General features: G+C 38.8%; 1 protein-coding gene across 6 annotated transcripts in view; it reads right to left on the reverse strand.

Annotated features, from left to right (window-relative positions):
- COL19A1 (collagen type XIX alpha 1 chain) overlaps positions 1–14,039 on the reverse strand; it is a 312,492-nt gene that overhangs the window by 100,158 nt on the left and 198,295 nt on the right. For all 6 annotated transcript variants that reach the window (XM_032864437.1, XM_032864441.1, XM_032864440.1 and 3 more), the window contains one exon: positions 1,426–1,479. In XM_032864437.1, the coding sequence (XP_032720328.1) occupies positions 1,426–1,479 (54 nt within the window). The remainder of the gene's footprint in view (positions 1–1,425; positions 1,480–14,039) is intronic.

The following is a 14,039-nucleotide window of genomic DNA, read 5'->3' on the forward strand; positions in this document are numbered from 1 at the left end:
AGGATCACACAGTCTGAATTATCATTGGGAGATATTACTCCACTCGCAGAAGGTAGAGGCAATGAGACCCTCTCTGAGACAGCTACTAAAATATGGATACAAACTGACAAGGGCCAAAACAAAGTCAATGGCTACGAGGAAAGAGAGGAGGAGATGGATTCGTGAGCTATCCAGATGTAGAATGGACATGATTTAGGAACTGTCTGGGAATGGATGCTGAGGGGGAGAAAAAAAAATCTAGAATTATTTCTGGAGTTTAGTTTGGGAACATGCTACTTTTATAATGTGTAGGAGACCTATAAGCGGAGACAGTGAGCAGGCAGTGGGAATGTACAAGCCTTGAACACAGGAGGAATGTCAGGGTTGAAATAAAAAACTGGAAATGTTTAATGCACGCAACATACAGATAGGAGAGGAGGGAACACTGTTAATGGAGACAAAAAAGGATGGCCCCAGAGGTAGGAGGAAAAAAAAATCAATGTCACTACACCAAGAGAACTGGGAGTTTCAAGGAGAGAGTAGGCACCCCTGTAAATTCCTAGATAGCAGTGAAATCAAATGAAGAGTGATCAGACCCAGGGAATCTCACACCTCAGAGATTACTGGTCACCAAAGAGAGGAAAGTGCCATTAGGGTAGCCTGGACACAGATCAGACTCTGATGGGCTGAAGGATGAGAAGAACCACAAGAAAAGGAATACATTTTCCAGAAGCTTGGGGTAAAGAGAAATATGACGAATTGGCTAGAAGATCTTTACAGCTCTCTTCAGCAATAGCATTCTACAAAATTCTACTAACAAAACAGTTATAATTGGTCCTGTTTCTCCACATAGCTAAGATATCTAACTTGCTACCAGCCCAGACATTAGGAAACTGAGGAGAAGGAGCCGGGTGGGTTCAGATCAGGATTCATCTACTTGGAGACTTGGCTTAGGGCACTCATGTAGGCAGTGCAGTGGCTCCTGTCTATGTAAGAAAGAAGTGGATACGTGTGCAGACAGCTACTAGCCTCCCTTACCTCGTTGTTTGTGTGGTAGTGGGAGGTGTAGGGAGTATAACCATTTTATTTTATTTTTATTTTTTAATAATTTATTTAATTATTTGAGAGAAAGTGAGATCAAGCGAGTGGGTGGAGAAACAAGTGGGTGGAGAGGGGGTGGGAAAGTGAATCTCAAGCAGACTCCACGGCCAGCACGAAACCCAACAGGGGGTTTGATGTCATGACCCTGAGATCATGATCTGAATTGAAACCAAGAGTCCAATGCTTAACCGACTGAGCCACCCAGGCGTCCCAGGAGTATAATCATTTTAAACAGTAGAAAAGATTGAAATTAGCTGCAGGGGGGCAAAATAATCCATAGATAAATAAATACACAGGAAGAAAGCGGGGCTCTCCTAAAGGACAGTCATCACACTGTTTACTCACGGGTGGTCCTGGGGGACCCGGTTTTCCTGGAGGTCCTGTTTTTCCTCGTCTTCCCTGGAAACCAAAGAGAAACAGACAATAAATACTGTGATGCCTTTTTTTTTTTTTTTGCTTTTAGATGAGACAATATTAAACGGCAATTTTAAACATAGTAAAAATTAAAAAATAATCTCAAGCCTACCTGACCTTTAAACATCAGTGAAATCTAAAACCCACAGGCCAAATTTTAATGACCAGTAGGAGAAAGATAGTGCCTGCCACGAATAAACGTTAACTTACAGGCAGTCCTTTAAATGCTGTCTACCTCGATACTGTAGTCAAGTAACATAAAGCATCTGCAAGACGGTCTAAGATTGGCATTTTATCTGACGAGTCTATGGTTTTGGATGCCATAAAACCTGCATTTGTCACCTTAAATCGGTGTTTCTTGAAGAACGGTGTGAATAATTTCATAGGAGTAACCTATGGGTAGGATTGGGTGTTACAAACGCACGTTCTGAAGCTTCATCCTCGACTTACTGGTTTAGAATCTCTGGGCAAGGAAGTCACGCATCTGCCCTTTAAAACCATCTCAGGTCACTCTTACGCTCACTACAGTGTGAAAAGCACTACCCGAAGCCATACCGTAATCCTGTGTATCGTATAAAGCACATCAACTAGCTCTCTTCATCCCTATGGATGGTAAAGCTATTTTTTAAGTAAACTAAAATAAATATCCCTTGCTGATCAATCTTCGCCATGGCATTGAATGTTAACTTTCCCAAGCTGACCACTAGCTAAATTTCAATCGCAAGAGTTAGAAAAGGAAGATTGTGCTAACATCTCTAGGTGACTGTGTACCTAGTATCATTTAAAGGGCAGTTAGTTATTTTTTATAAACTCGCTTTTTAAATTTTTCTCCTTTTCTAATAGAAGGATGTAAACCTAGGTATTGAAAGCATATATTTTGAATGAGAAGCATTTTGGAGCGTGTTTTATTTTTATTTTTTTTTTAGAGAAAGCATGGGAATGGGGGTGGGGAGGGGAGGGCAGAGGGAGGAGAGAGAATCCGAAGCTGGGGCCTGGAGTCTGATGCAGGGTTTGGTCTCAGGACCCTAAGATCATGACCTGAGCTGAAATCAAGAGTTAGATGCTTAACCAATCGAGCCACCCAGGTACCCCTCCATGCATGTTTTATAAATATGGTCACTCTACTTCATTGTTACTAATTATTTTATTATCATATTGGTAGTATAGTAATACACATTAAGACTTGTTGCTACTGACAAAGTAAAAGTATTGGGTTAATCTTTCAACATTTTTTGGGGGGAGAACTGTAAACATAAACACAGAAAGGCCCATCTCATTCACTAATTTTCTTGCTCTGAAAGTGTCAGGCAAAGTCGCTTCCTCTTTCTGGTTTTTTGTCTAGGCTGGGAGTGGGGTAGGAAGTCCAATGTCAGTTAAAGGAGTGGAATAAAACTGGGGAGATAAGTAAGCACATACCACACTATGATCGGATGGGAAATGCTTGCACTGTTGTTGAAGGTACGTCAACAATTCATCAACAATTAATACAAAAACAGCAGCTGTTTTTATAAACAATCCTAGCTCACATCCACAGAACAAATTTTTAAAACCTTTATTAAAACAGAAAAATAATTAGTGATCTTTTCATGTATTTCCTGTTGCAGAGATCTGAACCTGGGAGTTCCTTTGGGGAGCTGTAACACTGGAATGAATATATAATTTAATAGTCTGTATACTTAATAAAAGTTATACCCATGTACATCATTTTCTGGTCTTGTAGTTTACACATTCTGAAAATCAATATATTGGGTCTTTTAGTAAATGTAAGTCAATTAGACCCTGAGGACTAATCAATGATAAAAAGTTTACTTAGAAAGTGGAAGCACTGTAATTTATTTAGTCACAAGAGCACAAAGAAACAAAATCAATGGCATCGAAGTGGGTGATAGGTTCTTTCTTTTAGGTTGAGGTAAGTTAAACCATGGTATCAACTTCTGTGTGCATTCTCCTTTCTTTAAAGGAGACATGTGTATTGATCGGGGCAGGAAGTGGGGAAAATGAGGCTGACTATTGATCAACTTTTATCACAGAGCGAATGGTGAAGGCAAGGCAAACGTTAGATATTGTAACATAACCTTGTCATATTTTAGGAGGTGGAGTACAAACATTCACAATTCAGTACGGTAGGGGCAAGCATCCAAATTCTTGCCTATCACTGGTGATTTAAGCAATCACTTAAGTCAGCCTTGCAACTGTCAGAGTGCACCGATGTGTATGCTGGAGGAGCGCTGGGGAATGCTGCCTTTGTTCACGTGTCCTTGCTAAGGGTGGATATGCAGGTAAAGTATTTCTTAGGGCCGTTTATTTACTGGAACATACTGTGTGCCGCAGATAACTTCAGATGGCATGTATTTCAGTTTAAATGTGATTTGGAGGCTTGAGTTCCTAGTTACTCCCTAATCCTGATTGGAATTCTTTTTAATGATTTTCTTTACAAAGCAACACAGTACACATTTTTTTTTTTTAAGCCATACAGCCAAAAATGTGTTAAATATATTCAGACTTAGGAATTTAGCTTAAGTCTTAAGTTTCAGTGATCTAGGAAGGGGGCTCCGACAGGATAAAGCAGGAGGGTAAACGGATGAGAAACCAGCTGGAAGCTCTGGAGGATGGTGTCTGGGAGTGGTCCAGAACCACTGGAGTGACAGAAATTTTGGGCCTACTCCCGGGCATCATCTTTCTTTTCTCCAAGGAGCCCCAGGAATTCAATCCTTTTTCTTCTTTCCTCCCATTCAAGTCCTCCTCCAGTTGCACTGAACAGTCGTCTCTCATTCTCCTGTTCCTCCAAAAGATCTTTTGCTTTTCCACATCAAAGCATTCAGGAAAGGCAAAAGCCTCCCCTACGAGATAATGTAGATTTTTGGTAGAGTGAATTTTATTACTCAAGCCAGGACAGTTCGGCACATATTTTATGTTAATTAATGTTACTTATTACTTATACATGTATTACTGATAACATATGCCAAGACAGCAGGCCTAAGCCACAGCTCTCATCCTAGGACTAAAATCAGATTCCTTCAGTTTTTCTGAGGAAAGCGTATTCCACGAATCTCTGTTCTTTTCTTTACAGGGCTCTAGGGAACTGTGTGGGGACACCTGGGGCTGGGGCGGGGGCTGTTGCTGGTGGAGGCAAAGTGATGGAAGACATGGCTGTCTCACGTTTGTTCCCACGTCTGCCTCCTTTTATTTCAGTGTCTTCCCTGCAAAGCTTGCTCAAGACCCACTGTAAAGTGAGACAAAAAGTAGGGACTTGGATGAGTGTAAATGAGAGAAAAAGTAGGGACTTGGATGAGTGTGGGGATGAAAATTCTGGCAGACAAAGATACATGCTGAGCTGGGATGATCTTCCTGGTTAGGATGCCTGCTCCCAGGTGGCCATTTGTTCATAAGTGATTGTGATAAATTGGAGCCTGGCTGCTGGGGACCTACTGTTCCAGCATAATCACAATTGGGCTAATCCACCCCTTTTCTGAAAATGGGAGTATGAAGCATAAAACAGATTCACCATACCAGGTTGCCCTGGAAACCTCAAAGTGCCCAACATGTAAATTTCCTGTTTGGAAATAGTGTAAAGGTTATTAGACAGCAGTTTCGATATTTGTCTAATGATTTAAGCCCAGCAGTGCTCAGACCTGATTGTGTGTCAGCATCATCAGGAGGGCTAGTTAAAACAGATCAGTGTATGTAGAGGAAAAGGGAACCCTCATGCACGGTTGGTGGAAATGCAAACTGGTGCAGCCAGTTTGGAGGTTGGCGGTTCCTCCAAAAAGTAAAAATAGAACTACCATACTGATTCTACTATATTTGCTAAGGAAAAAGAAAACACTAATTTGGAGAGATATATGCACCCCTATGTTTCTTGTAGCATTACTCACAATAGCCAAGATATGGAAGCAACCTAAGGGTCCGTCAGTAGATGAACAAAGAAGATATTACACACACACACACACACACACTGAACTATTGCTCCACCGTAAAAAAAGAATGAAATCTTGCCATGTGTCATAACACAGATAGACCTAGAGGTTATTATGCTAAGTGACATAAGTCAGATCAGACAGAGAAAGACAGATACCACATGATTTCACTTATATGTGGAATCTAAAAAAAAAACAAACAAATGAACAAACAAAACAAAATGAAACAGAAAACCTACTCTGAAATACAGAGAACAAACTGGTGGTTGCCAGAGGGGAGGAGGGTGTGGGAGAATGGCTGAAATGAGTGAAGGAGATTAACAGGTACAAACTTCCAGTTATAAAGCAGATAAGTCACAGGGATGTAAAGTACAGTGAAGAGAAGAAAGTTGATAATATTGGAATAATTTTGTATGGTAACAGATGGTAACTAGACTAATTGTGGTGATTATTTTATAATAGATATAAATGTTGAATCACTGTGTTGCATATTTGAAACTACTATAATATTGTATATCAACTATACTTAAAAAAAAAAAAAAAACCAACAGATTTGACTCCCCACTTGAGAGTTTCTGATTCACTAAGTCTTGGGGCAGGGCCTGCGAATTTACATTTTTTTTTTAAAGATTTTATTTATTTATTTGACAGACAGAGATCACAAATAGGCAGAGAAGCAGGCAGTGGGGGGGGGGAAGCAGGCTACCTGCTGAGCAGAGAGCCCAATGCAGGCTTTGATCCTAGGACCCTGAGATCATGACCTGAGCAGAAGGCAGAGGCTTTAACCCACTGAGCCACCCAGGCACCCCAAGAATTTACATTTTTAACAGGTTCCCAGTAATGCTGACGCTGCTGACCTAAAGACCATACTTTGAGAACCCCTACTCTAAGCCTCAAGCTCCTACTCATATTTCAAGTTAGGCAATCATGTAGAATTGCTAATATCTTGTAAATCTTGTAGCTTAGAATAAAAAAGCCCAGTTGGTTTTGTGATTATGTGAGTTTAGGTGAATAAAAAGCCCACTGTCAAGTTTAAGAGCACCTAGATTGGAGTCCTGCCTTTTTCTTTTATGGAAATTTTTTGTGTCAAAATTTCATTGCTGTAAAATTAATATTTATACCTCACAACACATCTGCTAAGCACTAAAAAAAGATCATATGTAAATTCCTACCATATACACCCATTAGGATGGCTTTCTTTCAAAAAACAGAAAATAAGTGTTGGCAAGGATGTGGAAAAATTGGAATACTTATTCACTCTTGGTGAGATTGTAAAATATTGCAACTGCTATGGAAAATACTATGCAGATTCTTAAATCTTAAATTCTTAAAATCTTAATTGTTTAAGTAGGACTACCATGTGATCTAGAAATCCCACATCTGAGTGTGTATCTAAAAGAACTGAAAGCAGGCTTTTGAATTTGTATATCCATGTTCACAGCAGCACCAGCCAGAATAGCCATGAGGAGGAACAAATTCAAATGTCCACTAACAGATGAATGGATAAACAAAACGCAGTATATACATACAATGGAATATTAGTTAGTCTAAAAAGGAAGGAAATTCTGACACAGGCTACAACATGGATGAACCCTGATGACATCCTGCTAATTGAAACAAACATAGTGAAATAAGTCACCAAACAAAAATACTGTGTGATCACTGTATGCATCCCTTATATGAGGTACTAGAGTAGTCAAACTTATAGAAACAGAAAGTACCATGGTAGTTACCCGGGGGGTGAGGGAAGAGGTTAGAGGGGAGTTGTTTAATGGAGATAGTGTTTTAGTTTTGCAAGATGAAAGAGTTCTGGAGATCTTTTTCACAACAATGTGAATGTACTTAACACTACTGAACTTTACACTTGAAAATGGTTAAAATGGCAAGTTTTATATAATGTGTATTTTTCTACAATTAAAAATGATACTCATGACACGACATTTAATACATGGTCATAATAACATTAGTTCCTTCTCATCCTGCTCTTCTACCATCCTCTGCCCAACTGTCCACATTTTTAAATTTAGAAATGTTTGATAACATATCAACAAAACATATAATATGGTTTGTGTATGAATTAAAAAGTGTAGCCAACTCTTAACTATGTATATGGAAATATGGAAATTTTTTCATCTAAAATAATAATCGAGGTGCCTATGAAGCATAGAAATATGAGAAAGAAATTGTGGGGCATTCATACAATGGAATACAACACAGCAAAAAAACCCCGAATGGACTATACTATATGCAACAATACCAGTGACTCTTGCAAACATAGTGTTCATCAGTTTATAAAAGGAATAAACTCAGGCAAAGATAATCCATGCTGTTGGAAGTTATGACAGGCTACTGCTGTGGGAGTGGGGAGTGGAGGAGAGCACCCAGGGGATTTTATGGTGTGGGTGATGCTGATTTGTTGTGTGCCAGTGACAAAGATGGGGTCAATATTTGAAAAATCACCAAGCTGTATATCCTTATGATACATACATTTTTCTGAATGTATATTACAATAATTTGAATGTATATGACAATTAAAAAAATGAAACCAGGAGATTCCAACAATAGAATGATTTTGTTTGAATTATCTAATGACTACAGCCATCTGCATTTGTTATGTGGAAGGCCACAGAGGGTCACTATTGTCAGGAAGATTAAAAAAACAAAAACAAAACCAAAAAAGACAGGGCTACTTAAATAAATGACATCTACAAATTTTCAACAGTTAAAAATAACCATCCTTCCAGGATGACTTGCAGTATGAGAGCACATGTATCTTAAATTAGTCACTTGATTTATAAACACTTGGCCCCACAGGAGCATTAAGAAGAGAAAGAATGCAAATAATGGGCTACTGGTACTTATCCGACAGATGGTTTTTGCTGCTGATGAGGATGATGACGATGAAGACAAGGTTAAAGCAGGAACTGGACTTCAATAAGGGGTGGTATGCAGACTGCAAGCCCACAGAGGAGACACATGGGAAAGCAGATTGTCAGATCTTGCCAATACAGCTGGCTCCTCTTAAATATTTCCCTGTTCCAGTGTGTATATTTCGCACACTCTTAGGCATCAGCTCAGCCTGAACAAGGTATCAAGGAAATGTCAAGGAAGAGGAGACAGGGCCTTGACTGGCACCCACAACTGTGAATGAGGTGTTAATTACACAGGAAAACATTGCAGACTCTTTGGGAAGTTTAGTTGTCTCTTTTTACATTGTGAGCGGAAATAAGATTTATTACTGATGTAAAAAGTTACCACATTTTGAAATCAATGATATGTGAAAAAAAAATAGGAAAGGAATACTTATGTAAGCAATGCATAATATCCTAGATGCATTTTACTTCTTAACAGATATTTAAAAATACATCTATGACAGCAACAGCTCTAGTCATAAAGTTCTCATTATTTCAGGGATCAGACAAGTGGCTCTTGTAAGGACATGGGAAAATGTAATTCAGCATGGACACATAGGTTTAGAGCTGTGGAACGATGACTCCATAGTGTAATGCCATTCTCAATATTGCCTTCCTCATTTAGGGTGGGATCTCAAAATTTCTAAATCATTGCACAATTTCCCTGTCTTTCTGTCCCTTTCCTTGCTTTTCCTTGTACAGACTTTGAGTAACTACAGTGGCTTTTCAAAACAAGTTGGAAATATGACAATATTATCTAAACCTCCTCAGCTACAACTGAACAAGCGATAATCTGAATAAATGATAACACTTCATCAAAGCATTGGACTGAGCCAAATGGCCTAGTCTGTGGTCTGTAATGTCTGGAGCCACTGTTCAGTATTCCTATTATTATGTCGTTACTAATCTGGTCATGAAGATAAGTAATTCCAGGTCTGACCTCTGAACCCTCTTCTTATTGGATGTACCAACAATCAACTTTTCCCTCTGTGCCCTGAGCCACACATGGTGTACCACAGATACATAAGAAAAGTCTATGACTAATAATTATTAAAATGGTTACCATTCATCAAGTGCTTGCCATGGTCCAGGCATAGTGTACTGAGCAATGAGTTAACATTATTTTGCTTAGTCTTTTTAAAACTACTGTGCGTGGGTGGCACTGATCCCCCTTTACAGAGAAAGGCTGAACATCTAGCTCCAAATCACACTCTCCTCTTAATTGATGGGGCCAAATTTTAAGCCCAAGTATGTCTGAGATCTTAAAACCTATAATCCTCAGGATTAAGGTTTCCTTGGTGGGTATCCTGATCATTCACAATTTAAGTTACTTTGCTGCTGTAATTGTTGAGGTTCTCTTATTTTCTCAAAACCAAGGCAGATTTTTAAATGTCCCAGGTGCTTATCACTTTGTCCTTTGGAATTTGGGTCTCCTGAGGTCTCACCTGCTCTCCTGGCTTCTCTCTGCTCTCGCCTCAGAATCTAGCCTGACTTCTGCAGACCTTCCAATGTGCCAACCACAACCTTCCGTTAGGATTTGTCTGGACTCCTGACTGCCTTGCCAAACCACCAACTCACTCAGTCCCAATTTCTGGCTCTGTTTTCTATGCCTGCCATTGTCACTCTCTGCCAAGGCACTTGACTCATCTTGGTATCATGGGTGGGGCAGAAGTAGGATGTGGCTAAACAATTTCCTGAACATGCTGTGAATATATTTTCACATCTTTGTGCCACATTAAGAGGGTGGATGCTGGAAGTGCACTGTGAAAAGTTCTTTTCCTCCATAACTGGAAATTCACAGCAGGCAGGCTCACAGACTAGTAAAGGGGAATCAGGCTTTGTACACTACCTTCCTTGTCTGAGGGCAATGCTACTGGTCTTCTACACCTCTAAGCACTTTCAGAATGCCTTGTGAAAGCCAAAATTTATCTTTCACCTTTGTTAAGGGAACTGTTATATTTCTAATTTAGGGTAGAAAAAATCAACATGTAGATGGAAAAATAATGCAGAAACACTGTTGTGTCTACTTTCACAGAAACGTGAAAATGAAAATAATGGGGTCAGAGAGGTCAGACTCTGAACACACGTAGCTTTACCTGCCAGCACGGGGACAAAGAAATCATTAATGACATTTTATATCTTGATTTCAATTAATGTAAAGTATTAGATGGTATAATTTCAGCATTTTTGAGTTGCCTACTTTAAAAGATGAAATGTACCCTCAAGGGCGGTCTTTTAGAACTGCATTTTCAATGTGCAGAATTGATTAACCAGCGTCATATAAATTCATAGGAATACATTTTGCAGCTATCCAATAATTGCCTGGTGATGGAAGAGAATTCCAGAGGATCCATAAGATGAACTATACTGGTCACCTGATTTCGAAAGAGAATTTTCAGGGCATAATTTTCAATTCACCAGTTTGAATTTGCTAGGTCAAATTGCACTTGGATATTTAAATGCTGACTTCAGAATCAAACCCTAACAAAAAGATGGGTGAATTTGTTTAAGAAAAATGTACTGTGTTTTCCATACTATGCAAGGGAAAAATATATTAAAATGACTAAGACCTGGATCTTGCCTTCAGACTAGAAGAGGAGGGACAGTTATTCGTAACAACTATTTGGATAGACTTGTTCATTTTGTGTTGAGTAAGCCTAGGAGCTTGGGGCCGGCTGGGGGAGAAAGAATTAAGTTCCTTCCCATACTGATCATGTGCTACCTTGGAATAATTCTCATCCATCTTCTCTTTAGGGAAAGTGAGAGGGAGGGTCACCAGCATGGGAATGAAATGTAGGGAGGAAGCCATCTGTACATCCTCAGTGACAAGACGTGGCACCAAACCCTAAACAGGGAGAGCTTTTCCTGGATGCTTCTGCACTGACACAGATGTGTGTATCCTCTTTGGTCCTTTTCTCCTCTGATACTTATCACCAACCTTTCAGCCAAGTGTGCTCAGACAGCATTTCCCAGCCCAACACTCCTCCCCCCCCCGCATTACTGATTAATCCAAGTATTGGGGAATTTACTAATGACCTTCAAATACTGAACACTTGAGGACATTATGCCAATACTGGGTATATTTTTTCTTGACTTGAATACTACTTAACATTTCTTTAAACTTCACATCCAATGTCACTTGAAACTATGACTGAGTAGAATTAATATGGAGTCTAGACTCATCAACCTGTCTTTTCAGACAGTCTCTTCCTCCTTCAGCTCCAACCTTTTCCCAGCATAAGGCTAAGATTTCCTGGGAAAGCCAATGTCCCACTTGGTCCTTGCAGCTCTGGTGGTGCGTCACTTGCTATATTCTTATGTTCTTTTTTGATTTTTCCATCCTCTTTATCCTACAGGCAGAAATCCCAGCTACATCTTGTTCCTAGCATCTTACCTTCATGTAGTACATACATATATACATATGGATTTGTACATAAAACCTGCCCAACTCAGCTTTATCAACCATGTATAACTTGCCATTACCACTTTTAAACTCTTCATTTGTTCATCTCTCACTCTTCACTGTGTCTTTGTAGGATATTTCCCCCACTCTCAGGCAGCATATTCCCAGATTCAATCATTCATTTATTCATCCATCCATCCATCCATCCATCCATCCCTCTATCCATGCATTCAACAAACATTTACTGAGCCCCTAATATAGCCAGACCATTCTGGAAATATCTTCAGTCTTGTCCTTTTATTGGTAAACAATAATAGTAATAGATAACCTATGGTCCTTATTCTGTGCCAAATACCATCCTAAACAATTTATATCCATTTATTCACTAAGTCTTCAAAATATCCTTCTGGTATCTCTGCCATACAGGATGAGGCAACTAAGTGACAAGCAACTTGCCTAAGATCACTTGCTTAGTAAGTAACAAAGTTGGAAATCCAGGCAACTTGGCTGTATCATCTCTGATCATGCTATACTTATGGCACATCTGATACCTAAACAAATAAAGATATGAATTTTGGATAGCAATAAGAATTATAAAAAAAAGGAGGGTGAAGAATATAAAGTTATATAGGGAGGTATGCAGTTTTAGATAGAAAAATCAGACCCTTGAACCAAGTGAGTCTGTGAGCCATGCAAGGTCTGAGAAAGGGAATCCAGCAGAGGAAATAGCAAAAAATAAGTCCTGAGTATGGCTTTTCAAAGAATAGCAAGAAACAGAGGTGGCCAGAGAAGAGCATGTCCATGCGGGTGGGGGTAGTGGGCAAGCCAGATTATGCTGGACCTCATAGATTATGATAAAGGTTCTAAGTTCTATTATTTTGATTATGATGGGAAGTTACTAGAAGTTTTGTCTTTAAAAAGTCATATAATAGAGGCTGATCTAAGTGCCTAAATAGATAATAGGCAGGAAAGTAAAACTACTACAAAGTCATCATTTAAAACGGGCTCAACAGAACTGATTTTAGGTTATCTGACTTGGATTGCTTATGGCAACACTTCCTTCCATTTGTGCAGATAGATAATCAGGTGTTGATTCTCAAAATAGCATCTTATGATGGTTAATTTCAAGTATCAACTTGACTGGGCCATATTTGACCAAACATTATTCTGGTGGTTTTTGTAAAGGTGTTTTTTTGGGGGTAAGATTAACATTTAAATCAATAGACTTTGAACAAGCAGACAGTCCTCCATAGTATGAAACTTGTCCAATCAGCTAAAGGTCTGAATAGAACAAAGACTGACTGACTACTCCAGCCTCCAGTCTGCCTGCCTACTCCACGGATTTTGAGATTTACTAAGCCTCCATAACTGTGCAAGCCAATTCCTTAAGATAATTCTATGTGTACGTATCTTGTTGGTTTTGTTTCTCTAGAGAACCCTAATACACATTTCCATTTACATGCACAGAATGTTTTTTACCTTCCATTAACATTTTATGTTACTGAATATATTATTATTTGATATTTTCCCAACTCATTGTTTTTGATTAGAAAAGAAGATATACAAGGATGTGAGATACATTTTATTGTTCACTGTGAACTATGACTTTAAAATAGAGAAAGCTGCATTGTGTAAGTAATCCTGGTAGAGTTATACAAGGATATTAATAATTTAATGAACTCGTACTCAAGGGGGAAAAATGTTCTTGAAACATGTCAGGATGAATTTTCAAGGGAAGGACCTAATTAGCAGTGTCTGAAGCATATGTCATCACATTTAGAAAACAAGAACTAGTCCCTGTGGACAGAATGGTACGTTGGATTTTAAAGCTTTAACTACTCTAGTTAATACATATGATTAATGAGCAATATGTCAGTTACTGGCCTAACTCAAGTGAAAGACCTTCCAGGGGGGAAAAAAAAGATGTTTTAACTAATACAGAGAAATATGCAAATATAGTTTATAATCCCTTTTATATTATGATCAACCAATAACTTAGAGTCCTTATTGGGAAATAATGTCATTGTTTGGATGGCTTTTATAGGATCAAAGCTACAAAGATGCCCTAAGGTAATGGATGACCAATGTTAAGTCCCAATGTCTTAACAAATGAATCCTGAGAGGCTAATAAAAGACAAAAAGCCCTTATTGTTGGATTATGGTGGAGAAACCAACAGCTGGAGAAAAATGTATATATGTAAGTAGTTATGTCATTATCTTTTCCTTATATATAGTATTTTTATCTGATTATTTAAGTAAAATCATATCAAAGAAATAGGAGTTAAGTCCATTTGAAGGAGAGAACACATGTAG

Source organism: Lontra canadensis, unplaced genomic scaffold (assembly GCF_010015895.1).
Source record: "Lontra canadensis isolate GAN:19392208 unplaced genomic scaffold, GSC_riverotter_1.0 scaffold27, whole genome shotgun sequence".
Classification (NCBI taxonomy): domain Eukaryota; kingdom Metazoa; phylum Chordata; class Mammalia; order Carnivora; family Mustelidae; genus Lontra; species Lontra canadensis.